General features: G+C 34.9%; 1 protein-coding gene across 1 annotated transcript; it reads left to right on the top strand.

Moving 5' to 3' along the window:
* Positions 1-192: 192 nt before the first annotated feature.
* LOC148309892 (uncharacterized) lies at positions 193-8,434 on the top strand. Its single transcript, XM_088259316.1, has 7 exons — positions 193-443; positions 520-1,287; positions 2,863-3,031; positions 4,731-4,913; positions 5,644-5,797; positions 6,392-6,538; positions 7,787-8,434. Exons 1-7 carry the CDS (start codon positions 297-299, stop codon positions 8,004-8,006), a joined length of 1,788 nt encoding a protein of 595 aa, XP_088115442.1. The 5' UTR covers positions 193-296; the 3' UTR covers positions 8,007-8,434.
* Positions 8,435-13,836: the final 5,402 nt, after the last annotated feature.

Here is a 13,836-nt window from a genome sequence, read left to right as displayed (position 1 = left end):
AAAAATCAAATTCCCAAATATTCTTTTATGTGCACAGAGACCCGTTTGACCCCTTGCGCAGCTGATCGCGTTCTGAATTTGTACGTTTGAGATCAGGTATGTATCTGAATGAATCATTCCGCTTGAGTTTTAGAACGCGGCTTCATCTATGCTTTCTAAATCATTTTTGCTTTATACCATTTCATAATCTTTGCATTTCATTGTCTATGAAAAATGACACTGTTGTTGTCATTAATTTTCGTAATCCGGAGACTTTATTTAACTAATATTTAGGTAAAAAAAAATCTAATCACATAATGGACGTTTCCTCATCAAGTCGATTAGATCCTTCCATTTATTGCCGGACGTGCATGGATCAAAACTGGAACACGCCGAATTATTTCACAAATATCGTTACCGCTCCTATCATTGCCGAAATGTTGACGTCCTGCACAGCAGTCAAGGTTTTAAGAATATATTTACTTTATTACAATAATTATTAATGCACCTTTTAAAATTTAATCAATTTGTATTTTCTAGATTGATAATAACGACGGCTTGCCCGAACAAGTGTGCAATACTTGCGTCATGAGTCTCACATCAGCTTTTGAATTCAAGAAAAGATGCGAGAGATCCGACGAAGAGTTGCGTAAATTATTCAATTTCTTCCATCTCAAAACCGAGCCTAATATCATCATAAAACAAGAACCTACAGAAATAAAGACTGAGTTAGATTTTCGAAACGACAACAACGACGATGACGATGATTTTCACGGCTCCGATTATGAACCTTTGGGAAAAAAAGAGGTGATTATCAAATTGAGAAAGAAAAAAAATAAATTGTCGGTGAAAGGGAAGCACGCTTGTACATTGTGTAGGAAAGTATTTCCGAAAGCGAGCAAATTAGATCGCCACATGAAAAGTCATTCCAAGGAAACAAATAAAGATCATCCTTGCGGCGTTTGTCAGCGCGTTTTTGACAGGGCCTCCAAATTAGAACGACATGTCAAAATTCATAATCCCGAGTTGAAGCCGTTTGAGTGTTCGCATTGTTCCAAGCGTTTCAAACGGGAGAGTTTGCTTCTGAGCCATCTCATCACTCACCTGGCGCCGGCGGTAGTCAGCAACGGCCAGGCGGACCCCCGACCGACCTCGGGCGCCCTGAAGGAGGAGTGCGCGGAGCCCGACGTGGAGCGGCACGCCTGCGAGCAGTGCGACATGATCTTCGACTCCACGCACTCGCTCTCCGCACACATGAGGAAACATCGCGTCAAAAACAGAGTACTCTCATGCCAGAACTGCGGAAAGGTATATTTATCATCTTGTATGAGTGTGATTATGCAACCCCAAATGCCCTAGTTGTTGCTGCTATTCTCCTTTTCTTACATACTGTTCCTTCCCCATTTTCGTTTGCTGGTAGGAGTAATATCCTTCACCCTGAGCTTTTTCACTATCATCCATATCCCATCAAATATATTTCACTCCTAGATCTATAAATCTAGATCCTATCACTGGAATAATCAATGATCCCTCAACTTGTATGCGGATCGTTTTTGTTTTTCACAAGAGATGGAATACAATATCGCTTGGTACACGATACAATAAGTTTGTTTCTATTTTCCGAAATTGGCAACTCCGTACACATACTAAAATGTAAGAATAGCATGTACATGTAATAAGTACAGTGAAACCCCTATTTTACATTTTTCAAGGGACCGAAAAAAAAAACTTAAATGGAGGGAAAATGTAAACGGGGGGATTGAAAAAAAACGCTTTAAATTTTATTTTTTATAGAAAAAAAAAAAGTAAAAACTTAATTGGAGTGAAAATGCAAAAAGGGGGTATTGAAAAAAATGTACCATTTAAAAATTTATTTTTTATTAATGGGGGTATTGAAAAAAAATGTAAAAACTTAAAATTGGAGGGAAAATGCATAACATTTTAAATTTTATTTTTTATTGATTATTGAAAAAAAAACGATTTAAATTTTATTTTTTATAATTGAAAAATTAAAGGTATTGAAAAATATATAACATTAAAATTTATTTTTTATTAATAAAATCATGTCATATATATGATTTTATTTTTTCAAAATCTCTTTGAGTTTATCGTACTTGGATGTGGATATGAACATGCGTTTTTTCACCATTAGACCACATTCCATTGCACTTTTTTTAAATGGAAACCGGGTTTTTAATTATCGTAGCCAAAGTAGTGATAGGTAGCCCCAAATCACGCGCCGGCGAAACGCGTGAAGCGACGTGTTTATCAACCTTTTCGAGAATGTTCATTTTCTCTCGCACTGATAAAGCTTTTCTTTGTTGGGACATTACTTGAGAAAATAATGTTAAAAGATTGTAATAAACTAATAAAAGAAATTTAAAAACATAAAAACTGTGTAAATGATGATCGCGAATGATGTCAAAAAGAAAGAAGCATCACAAACCGAGTCAAAAACCGAATGACAGAACAAACGTCATAACATTCTAACGGTTAAAATTGAAAGATATCTGCCAATCACAACGTCGCTCGCCGACCAATCGCAGCCGAAGTAATGTATCTACTGCGCAGACTCATTGTCAAGCGCGCGTAATTCGCATATTTGAAATATTTACGACATAAATTGGGGGAAAAAAACGTAAAAGCGGGTAATAATTGTACTGAAATATATCGGGACTGAAATAATAACACGCAATTGGCGGGAAAACTTTAAATCCGGGCACGTAAAATCCGAGTTTCACTGTATAAGAAAGAGGCACGCAATGAGTTCCACGGAGAAGAACATATGTGAATAGAATACAAATGAGTTATGATTAGAATAATTACATTTATTACCCACAAAATAAATATTATTTTTACCATCTTTATAACTGGTAATTTCAGATTTTTAAGAAGTCGAGTCACTTAAAGCGTCACGAGAAGACGCACGAAGACAACCGGCCGTACAAGTGCAGCGAATGCAGTAAGTCATTCTCAATGGAGAGCCAGCTCACCGAACACCTCAACAAGCACAAGGGTGTCAAGCCGCATCTCTGTCCTGTCTGCAGTAAAGGTACCCTGACCATATACACCAACTCTTAGTAATTATGTGCACATTTCAGCTGCCTCCGTAGTGTAGTCAAGTTACCCTAAAAATATACACCAACTCTTAGTAATTATGTGCACATTTCAGCTGCCTCCGTAGTGTAGTCAAGTTACCCTAAAAATATACACCAACTCTTAGTAATTATGTGCACATTTCAGCTGCCTCCGTAGTGTAGTCAAGTTACCCTAAAAATATACACCAACTCTTAGTAATTATGTGCACATTTCAGCTGCCTCCGTAGTGTAGTCAAGTTACCCTAAAAATATACACCAACTCTTAGTAATTATGTGCACATTTCAGCTGCCTCCGTAGTGTAGTCAAGTTACCCTAAAAATATACACCAACTCTTAGTAATTATGTGCACATTTCAGCTGCCTCCGTAGTGTAGTCAAGTTACCCTAAAAATATACACCAACTCTTAGTAATTATGTGCACATTTCAGCTGCCTCCGTAGTGTAGTCAAGTTACCCTAAAAATATACACCAACTCTTAGTAATTATGTGCACATTTCAGCTGCCTCCGTAGTGTAGTCAAGTTACCCTAAAAATATACACCAACTCTTAGTAATTATGTGCACATTTCAGCTGCCTCCGTAGTGTAGTCAAGTTACCCTAAAAATATACACCAACTCTTAGTAATTATGTGCACATTTCAGCTGCCTCCGTAGTGTAGTCAAGTTACCCTAAAAATATACACCAACTCTTAGTAATTATGTGCACATTTCAGCTGCCTCCGTAGTGTAGTCAAGTTACCCTAAAAATATACACCAACTCTTAGTAATTATGTGCACATTTCAGCTGCCTCCGTAGTGTAGTCAAGTTACCCTTAAAATATACACGATGTTTTTAGGGGAAGATTTCAAAATAGCATAGGGCTCTACATCCCATAGATGCAGTATTATCTTGATTGTTATTTATGTGAAGGCGACGTGATTTTTAAGTCAAGTTCTGAAAATGTCAGTTAAGATGATTCGATGCTATGAATGCTATAGCGATGGTGGGAGTTGAGGTTACTATTATGATAAAATATGCCAGTTTAAAAAGTTGTCTAGATTTTTCCCCAAAAAGTATTTGGAAGTTGTCAATATTCCGGCAATTACGCATATCCCGTCACTTTGGTCCGCCGAGTTGGGAATTCGGGAGCAAGTGTTGCCAACCTGTCGCCCTAAAATTTTCCTCTCTCTGATATCAGTCATTAGGCCTCTGCGCTTCAGGTACCAGGTCCGGGACGATTTCAAATAAATATCGCAGTTAAAAATTACTTATATTTAGTTTGACCCTCCTGGGTATCAAACCCGGGTCCTTAAGCATAGTAGCCAAACGCGCTTACTTTTATTTTCTACAAATCGAAAGATGTAACAGACTAACTCTGCCGCTTTAAATCTCAGGCAATGATACAAAAAATATTTGAATAGGAATTTGTGAACACTCTTTTTGATCAATTAGGATATAAATAGTGGGTTATTGCAACAACACCATAAATGGAGTTGACTTTCTGTATTTCACATTTGTTGCTAACAGAGTACGTATAATCACATTTCTGAACGCTGGAACAGAGAAAAGTTGGAAAATGCTGGAATATTCCTTACGCTCCATATGTGTTTTTTAGCTAAACTAACTATATTAATATTGTTAATTATTACAAGGTTATTACTGTCCCCCTGCAGCCTTTTCGCAGACGAGCACGCTGAACGCACACTTGCGCGTGCACACACGGGAGAAGCCTTACCTGTGCGCGACGTGCGGGAAGCGCTTCGACAGCAGCACTAACCTCAATCAGCACCTCAAGCGGCACCGCGGAGAGAAGACCTTCTACTGCTCCCTGTGTCCGGGCAGATATGTCAGTAAAGGTATCATGCACTCCTATCTACTGTATACCGACGGGAGTGGCTAGCTCAGGAGTGCCAGTAGTTTCCATTCAAGCAGCACTACTCTGACAGTTTAAGCATCTTACACTTCCAAATCGAGGAAAAACGTTTATCAACCCATTCTCTCGAATAAACTATCAATGCTGCAGTCACAAAAATATGTTGGCTGAAGTAGGTACCATCAATCATTTAATTATCTCTCATTGTATTATCCTCAAAGGACTCGTACATTGCATATTAGCAAATGTACAGCTTATATAAGCCAGTACGAGTATAGTATGCCACCCCGAGTAGCCCACCCATTACTCCTATTCTCCTTTCCCTCTCTTATAGTACGTACTATTTCTCCTTCATTTATTTTCCCATGTGTCAGTAATAAACTTTACCTTGAGCTCCTTTACTTATGTCACATACTTGGTTGACCGGTTGGTCACCTGCCTTCATATACTCTCGAAAAAGTGCCCTACGCTCGGTTTCGGGTAGGGGCCAGAAGAAGTTATCTCTTTTTACGAATTATATTTGTGACAAATGAAATGTCTAGTATTTGGAAAACTAATGTATTTAATACATACAACCAAACAAACTGGCCACATGACGATGAGTTTGTAGAAGGCATCCACGTGTTCTACAAGCGTCCCGTCTTCTCGTGGCGAGCACTGTACATGGGTAGAATGCGTTGAATATCTGGTAATGTGTTGAGTTTGGATTACAGGGGAGCTACAGTCGCACATGTCGACGCACACGGGTGCGCGACCGTTTGTGTGCGACACGTGCGGCTCCGCCTTCACTAAAACCAACTCCTTGGCCAAACATAAACTCATTCACCTCGGAATCAAACCTCACGAATGCGACGTTTGCAGTATGAGGTAAGGACCATTATGCTCATTATGTATTTTTATAACCATTCATTTTAGTAACAACAATTGACCTTCTACTGAAATATGAAAAAAATATGCCGGTATTCTTCCCCTGTATCTTGCCCTTATTTGGTTAAAATTATAAAATTTTTTAGTAAATTCCTGGCGCTCAACACGTGTGCCAAAAATCCATAGCAAACGTAGTCGCCACCGTTCTCTTTTAACGACATTTCCAATTATAATTTATATCCATACCTGGACAATACAACAGAATTGTCTAATGGTTGATTCCAGATTTACGTCACTTCACGCATGACCTTTTTTATTGGAGTTTATTTTAACTATCAAAATGTAAGGTTGTAACATGATAAATTGTTTTAAAAAAAACAAATTTAACACTAATTATTACATATTTTGATAATAGTGTGTTCATATATGTATTTACTTACCGTTTTAAATTCCCAATCAATATTTAATGAAAAAATATCATTTTATTTTCAATGAACTGGCATATCAGTTGATTATAGTTGCGGGTGCCTTTGAAAAAATGTTCTTATGCTAAAAATGAGTTGATTGAGAATTGGCCCATATGTTTTTCCACAGATTTAATAGTAAAGACCACTTGAAGAGACATTACCGGATTCACACGGGAGAGAAGCCGTACAAGTGTGAATTCTGCGAGAGAGCATTCACACAGAGCAATGATCTCGTGAAACATACTCGATCACATCTCGGTGATAAAATGTACCGGTAAGTCTAAAATCTTTGTGTAAATAAGCTTATTTTGTTTTAACTAATTTGTCACAATTTATAGCCATGTCAAAATATGTAAATATTATTGTTCAGTTGGAACTAAAATTATTATCTAATAATAAACACGGCTATAAAATAAATATAGTGTTTATTGCGCACAATCAATCCCTGGAACAGGTGCAAGAATTTTCATATCTAGGAAGCATGTTCACAAGGGATGGAAAAGTGGATAAGGATATTGAGAGAAGAGTGAACGCAGGGAATAGAATAAATGGTGCTTTGAACAGTGATTGCAAATAAAAATATGTCCATGGAAGCCAAGCTAGCGGTTCACAACGGCGTGCTGGTACCGACACTAATGTATGGAAGCGAAACATGGAACTGGCAAAGGAAGGGTGAAAGCAGAGTGAACGCTGTTGAAATGCGTTCCCTCAGACGAATGTGTGGAAAATCATTGTATGACAGAATTAAAAACGAAGATATAAGAAAGGAATGTAAGGCTGAACGATGAATAATTGAAAAGATTAGGAAGAGTTTTTTTACGGTGGTATGGACATGTGGAGCTAATGGATAACGATAGAATGACTAAGAAAATATATGTGGCAAATGTGAGAGGGAAAACAGAACGAGGATGACCGAAAAAGATTTGGCACGATCAGATCAATCAGAACCTTAAATCTGGCGGTGTCAAAAGTCTGCGTAATCGGAGGGCATGTATGACTAGATGTATGTATGTGAAGGAGGCGAGGAGTGTATGTCAGGACAGAAGAGTGTGGCATCCTCTGCCTTCCCCTGCGGTATATTTTTTTTAACTAACCACCCTACCTTCGGGTTATTTTCAGGCATATTTTTTATAAACAAGAAAAAAAATCACAACATTTTTGTCACAAAATATTTTCAGGTATGAAACCTGACAAAAAAATTTCAGTGGATCCGGTACACATTAAATATTTTCGGAACAGATATCTTTTCTCGTGCGGGTAGGTCATACGGGTTAGCGCGAAATGGTGAAGAAAAACCGCGCGTATCACGTACGTTCGTTCGTATGTGTAGAGCGGTTAATGTTTTTTTCATACCCCAAATAGAAGAGTTTGAAATCATCCTTCACATTATGTATGTCACCAAATGTAACAATAATTTGTATGGAATATGTAAATATAGCTTGTAAAAGCTGGAGTAGAATTTAACACGAGTGACTGTGGAATATAACCATTATTCAGATTGTACGAATGAATACATTTTCAGCTGCAACCTATGCCCGGAGAGTTTCCGTTTGAAGACCGAGTTACGGAAGCACGTCTCGGTGCACTTCTTGGACGGCAAGTCTGTGAGCGAATCTCCCGAGACAGTGCCGCTGTCGCTGGCCCTGCCACACGTCACGGAGCTGAAGAAGGAGCCGGAACTGGATGGAACCTTCGCCCAGCAACCCCTTCCCGCCCAAGTCCTGCCAGAGATACACTCCTAATAGAGATAGGGGATGAGGAATTATTTTGTACGACTCTATATGTATTCAATTAGGAACTTTGTAAATATAGTCAAAGACAGATTTTCAATCTTTATGAGACATTTGTTTATTTTTCATAACAATTTATATTTTGACTCGCTGAGTGCATTTTTTAACTTAACGTCTGTATTTCGTGTATACAAAATTTAGAAAGCATTATTTAATTTGTGGTTTGATATATCGCTCACTCCTTTCAAGAACGTCATAAATCAAAAAACTTGATTTCTCAGGAGAACGTTTTTAAAGTTTAAGAATATAATACAATGTATTAAAAATAAATATCAAGCCACTTATTGAACTTTTTACTGTGCAACAGATCTTTTTAGGTAAAACCTGAAGGTTTTTTCTCCATTTGAAAAATAATTAGTTTATTGAAAAAAAAAATTAAACAATACCTTTTCTTCAAAATGCAAAAACATCACTTTCTGCGCGGTAGCGGGCAAATATTAAGTTTAAAAAATGCCTCTTTTGCTGGGATATAGTACATTTCTTGGACATTCTGAAAACATGCACAATTGAAAATTTACGATTTTTGATTTATGACGTTCTTGAAAGGAGTGAGCGATATGTTATATTATTATTATCTACGTTGTTTGCACCGCTTACACACTCGGAACGGAGGTTCCAAAACTATTATTTATTTATTTAAACTCCATGTACAGAAAATAAATAAGTTCATTAGCGGGTTTATTGCTAAAAAGCAATATCTTCCAACCAACCAAACTGGTTGTCAATAATAAGTACGGATGTGGTATGTATTAGTATTTGTCAACAGCAAATTACAACTATCTAATGATGTATGTACCTGCAATATGGATGGGGTAGTTTGCGTCAATCCATACCAATATTATAAGATTATTTTCTACTTTTTCATTAATTTGTTTTAAATCCTTACAACAACAAAAAACATGTTTTTGAAAAGGAAATCATGAGATGTAAAATGGGGTTATTGTCAAGACCTTTGTTGAACCTAATTCCCTTGCTTGATGAGAATATAAGAATGTGCCATAAGGGTTCACTTAAATTTAAATCACAATAGATATGATAATTGATTAAACATCATGGTCTGGAGACAGATCATGACATTTAGTCTTCTTCTTCTTCTTCTTATTGTAGGCCTTGTGGCCTGTTTTTAAGAGGGATTAGCCTCCTACGATGTTTAATAAATTATCATTATTTAATTTATTCTTCATATAATTTTAAATAGTCTTTTTTTTTACTTTAAGAACTGGATACTGGATGAAGAATTATTTATTTTAAATCAAAAGAGGATCCAAATACATTTTATTTATCATTTGTAAACCTCAAATTAATTTGACTAAACTTAATTTAAAATAAGAACGTATTTTTTTCAGATTAACACTCACATCAATGTAAAAAATTATTATTACGGGTTTAGGTAGTGCAAACAAGGTACGAAATGAGAAATAATAAAAATATCAATGAATATTTTTATTAGGTACTCAACATAACTTACAATCCTTGAAGTTTGTCAATTCTATTTCGAGGCTTTTGTTTACCTAAAAGTAATAGATTCCATTGACAAGCTGGCAACCAGACAGAAGGTAATGAACTAACATTTATGAAAATTCAGAGGGGTTATTCTCACGGTAATATAAATAAAAAAAATCTAAACACATTTTCATTCGGTATGAACACTTCAATGCCATATACTTTTTACTCATTCTCGCATCTGTTCAATAGGTCCTAAAGTATCCGAACTTAATAATTTGTACCCCTAACCATGCTGTAGTCCAAAGAGGTACACACATCCCAGGTTGGGAAAATATATATATGGGATATTAAGAAATTAGCATATTTATTAACAATATTTTTTTTTCTATAATCAGTATCAGAATCCAACTTTTACAGAGAATTTATAATGTAAATATAATTTTTTTTGTGCCATGTCCATTATTTTTTTGTCTGAAGTTGATGATTATTTTAGTGTTTCTCTGACTCCCCTCAGGTTCCGTGCTACATCTTCCCCATCAATTCTAGAATTTTGTCAAAATCATAAACCGTATTATGGTCTAAATTAATAATAATAGATACATATAACTGTAATTTCCCCCGGGTAAGAGACGTGAGTTTGACTACTACAGCTGTCATAACTGTTAACATATTACATAAAAAGTGCTTTGATTTTTTTTTTCTTACTATACGATGAGGAATAACCCCCTGTATCGTTAATAAGTCGTAAAACGCAATATACTTGTAACCTCAATAAAGTTCTTTATGTATATTTAGATAATCTGTTTTTGATTAATCTTTATTGAGTTCCTAATTCCCTCCTAAAACATTCCAATAAGTCTGCCTTGCTGCGCATAATTCCTTATAAAATAGCAAATATTTTTTTAACTGATGCATAAATTGATACCGCAAAGGCTGAATAATTAGTAGTTTATAATGATTATGTATCAGTACCTAGTATTTTAGGATCCTCATTTTTTATCTATTTATACAATGCTGAGAGCATTTTCTGGGTTATTATGCCGTTAAAAAATTATATTATTTACATTTCTATGCACCAAACTTGGCAAGTGTTTTTTTCAAAAATGAAATATTGAAAAAAATTAAAACAACTTTTTTATCCTATACTAGTGTAAAAACTAGATTTTTGAGCAAATCTTTCTAAAAAAACTACATCATTAGATTTTTTTTGGAAATGCCACTTAGTAAGTACAGCGGAATAGTTCTCCTAACTTTTCTGAAAGTGTTTTAAGTACTCAATTTTACTCAATTCTAGGACTCAAATTTGTATTAAACTATTTTTAACACATATTTTACATTTTCCGCTAGCTCCGCACATTGCCCTAAGTGCTTACTTGCTTATTCCGTGTGAGCTCCACGGTTATTGGTTTAAAATTACCAAAACAACTAATACATTTGATAATTTGCTCCTTTCCAGTTTAATATTCCTGATAAATTACACAATTTACTGCATAATATTTTCATATTTCGTTCAATATGATTGATTATTTATAATCTATGTAAATTTATATAATAAATATTCGATTTTTGTTGTTGCTCTTGTGTCACACGCAAACATGTTTGAATTATATCTTCTTTATAAAATTTACCAAGGTCAACATGAATGTTGATGTAATAAAGATATTTTTAATGTTTTTTTTTAAAACCTCTAGTACTTGTGCAGAAATGCGTGTGTGTGTGTGTATATATTTATTTGACAGTATTAATTCCAAAATAATAATTTTAAATTTAAAGGAGTTAGTTCTAAGATAGTTCACAACAAACAAAAAAAAAACTTTAAATCACTTTGTAAAAAATACATATTGTTGAAATGTTGGATTTTTAACTTAATTACTGTGGGAATTCGAACTCCGTTTTAAATTTATTTAGAGATGCGTTCTAAAACATATTGTTATTTTGGAATGTAGCTTATACGCAAAAGGTAGGTGCATATGGTGGAGAAGTCTGGAAGAGTATAATAGACGAGTATGTGAAAAGTTTTAAGCATTCCGGTATAGAACAGAGACTACTGCAGGGAGGAATAATGAAAAATTAAAATAAATTGTATCAGCATGTATGATAAATTAATAATTATCACAGCTGAGATTTCTAATTTATCCAATGCCATAAATTCTCATTTCTGATCACATTATTATATTATATGATGTACATGTACAGTGGTGCCTCACACAACGAACTTAATTCGTTCCAGGAGCAAGTTCGTTATGCGAAAAGTTCGTTATGTGAAACGCGTTTTCCCATAACAATACATGTTAAAAAAAAAATTCGTTCTGTAGCATAAAATATGGTAAGATGACATAAAAAAAAGATAAATTTTTTGTTATTATTTTTATTTAGATACATCTAAAAACATAATGAAAAAAACACACATTTTTTAATTTTAAGAAATAATCGAATCTTGCACATCTTCATCCATTTTCCGCTTTTTGGCCGATGGTGCAGTGAAAAACCTGTCCAAAGTCGTTTGTTTCTCTCTTTTCTTCAACATCTGCCGGAAATAACGGACAAGAGTATCGGAGTACAGGTCGTTGATCCTGTTTGCTTTGATACTCCTTTGGCTACTTTGGCTGATTTTATTGCATCCTTGTTTGTCAAAATGGTGAAAATGGTGGTCTTGTTGAGGCCAAACTCTTTGACGAGGTCACACTGTTTTACCCCACATTCACTCCTTCTAATTATTTCCTGTTTCATTTCAAGAGAAATCACCTTCCTGCTTTTTTTAGAACCCATCATATAAAAAAAATGTTGAGTTTATCTTAAAAGGACGACTGCCGTGATACGTGTGCGATTTAATTCGTAATGAAGAACGATTGCTGCGATACGTGCGTAAGTTAAGCGTACTACGCAGTGACTAACGAGTCTAACGACTGCCTGCGCGGGAGGATGCAATTAATCGGCAGTGATCGTAGAAGATCGGGCGACTTCGTTGTAATGATGAACGATTGCTGCGACACGTGCGTAAGTTAAGCGTACTGCTCAGTGACTAACGACTGCCTGCGCGGAAGGATGCAATAAATCGGCAGTGATCGTGTGAAGTGGGCGACTTCGTTGTGTGAAGCGAAGTTCGTTGTGTGAAGCGAAGTTCGTTGTATGAATCGTGAAATGAACGAAAAGGAAGTTCGTTGTGTGCAGCGTTCGCTGTGCGAGGCGTTCGTTATGCGAGGCACCACTGTATATGAAAATATTTTTACTATAATTCTGTCATAATATTGATGTGTATATTCTTCGGAATGAAATGCAACATTTATATTTTTTTTACTTACTTGTTCTCCGCTCTACTGATTGAGTTAAGCAGTCTGTTGTTCCCTTACTCGAAATATTGCAAAAACGATTTTGTAAAAATAATTTTAAAATTTTCTCTTATAAGGAATATTTTTTCCCGCTTTACGGGGATGATGTTACATTGTTTAAGAAAAAATATTTTTTACAATTGGATATACATTTGATTTGAGTAACCATATTTATTGATATTGATAGAAATACATCATTTTGTTATTAATTTGTCTCGCTATCTTAATTGTAATTCAGTTGGGTGTTATTGGTCATCGAGGTAGTAATAAAACACATTCTCTAGCACTGAAAACCTTCTCATAGAAATCAACACAAACCTCTTCTATATTGTGATAGTTTCTATGGAATTCACCAAACTCAAAAAACTCAAAAATTCATGTCAGAGATTTATCTCGCACAAAATTTATGGCATTTTAATGCTACAAATATAGGCAACATTGCTTCGATTGTTAACGGTGCCCATGGTTATTGTATAATATTGATAATTATTGTAGATCCATTATGTAATCAATGTAAAAAATTAGTTTTTAAATGAAATGAAGACAATATTTTTGTACAAAATATTTATCGACACACAAACTTTTAAATTGTTTTTATCATAGAACTTTTTTTAGTATTTTGCTGTCAGATTTTAGGAAGTGAACATAAAATCATAGAACACTATACAAAAATTTACTTCCTAATTATTATTATTATTAGCAACAAAAATTCTAAAAAAATCATTATTTTTCCCTCCTGAACATTTAACATTTTATATTTACGATTGTTTATCTCACACCTATTGTAAATTTCAGAGGCTAAAAATAAATTAAACACATAGTTGTGATTTGTAAATAATTACCGAGTAACAAGAATTTTATTTCAATAAAGTACTGCACAAATCATTATAGATTGTATCATTTTATTTCTATGCTACAGAGGGTGGTAATAACTAATTTAAAATATACATAATTGCAGCCCTTAGATGCAAGCATGTACAGGTGTAATTTTGCAAGCAAGAGAGTAT

Source organism: Brachycentrus maculatus, unplaced genomic scaffold (genome assembly GCF_059751285.1).
Source record: "Brachycentrus maculatus isolate JH-2025_06_01 unplaced genomic scaffold, ASM5975128v1 h1tg000116l, whole genome shotgun sequence".
In the NCBI taxonomy this organism is placed as follows: Eukaryota; Metazoa; Arthropoda; class Insecta; order Trichoptera; family Brachycentridae; genus Brachycentrus; species Brachycentrus maculatus.
The sequence above is the reverse complement of the archived record's forward strand: the minus strand, read 5'-3'. Positions and strand labels throughout refer to the sequence as shown.

Bases quoted from the DNA above. Each gene is read 5' to 3' on its own strand.
- LOC148309892 (XM_088259316.1), top strand. From the start codon at position 297: ATGGACGTTTCCTCATCAAGTCGATTAGATCCTTCCATTTATTGCCGG. The intron at 4,914-5,643 runs GTATCATGCACT...TTTGGATTACAG, and splicing joins GGGCAGATATGTCAGTAAAG to GGGAGCTACAGTCGCACATG. The intron at 5,798-6,391 runs GTAAGGACCATT...GTTTTTCCACAG, and splicing joins TGCGACGTTTGCAGTATGAG to ATTTAATAGTAAAGACCACT.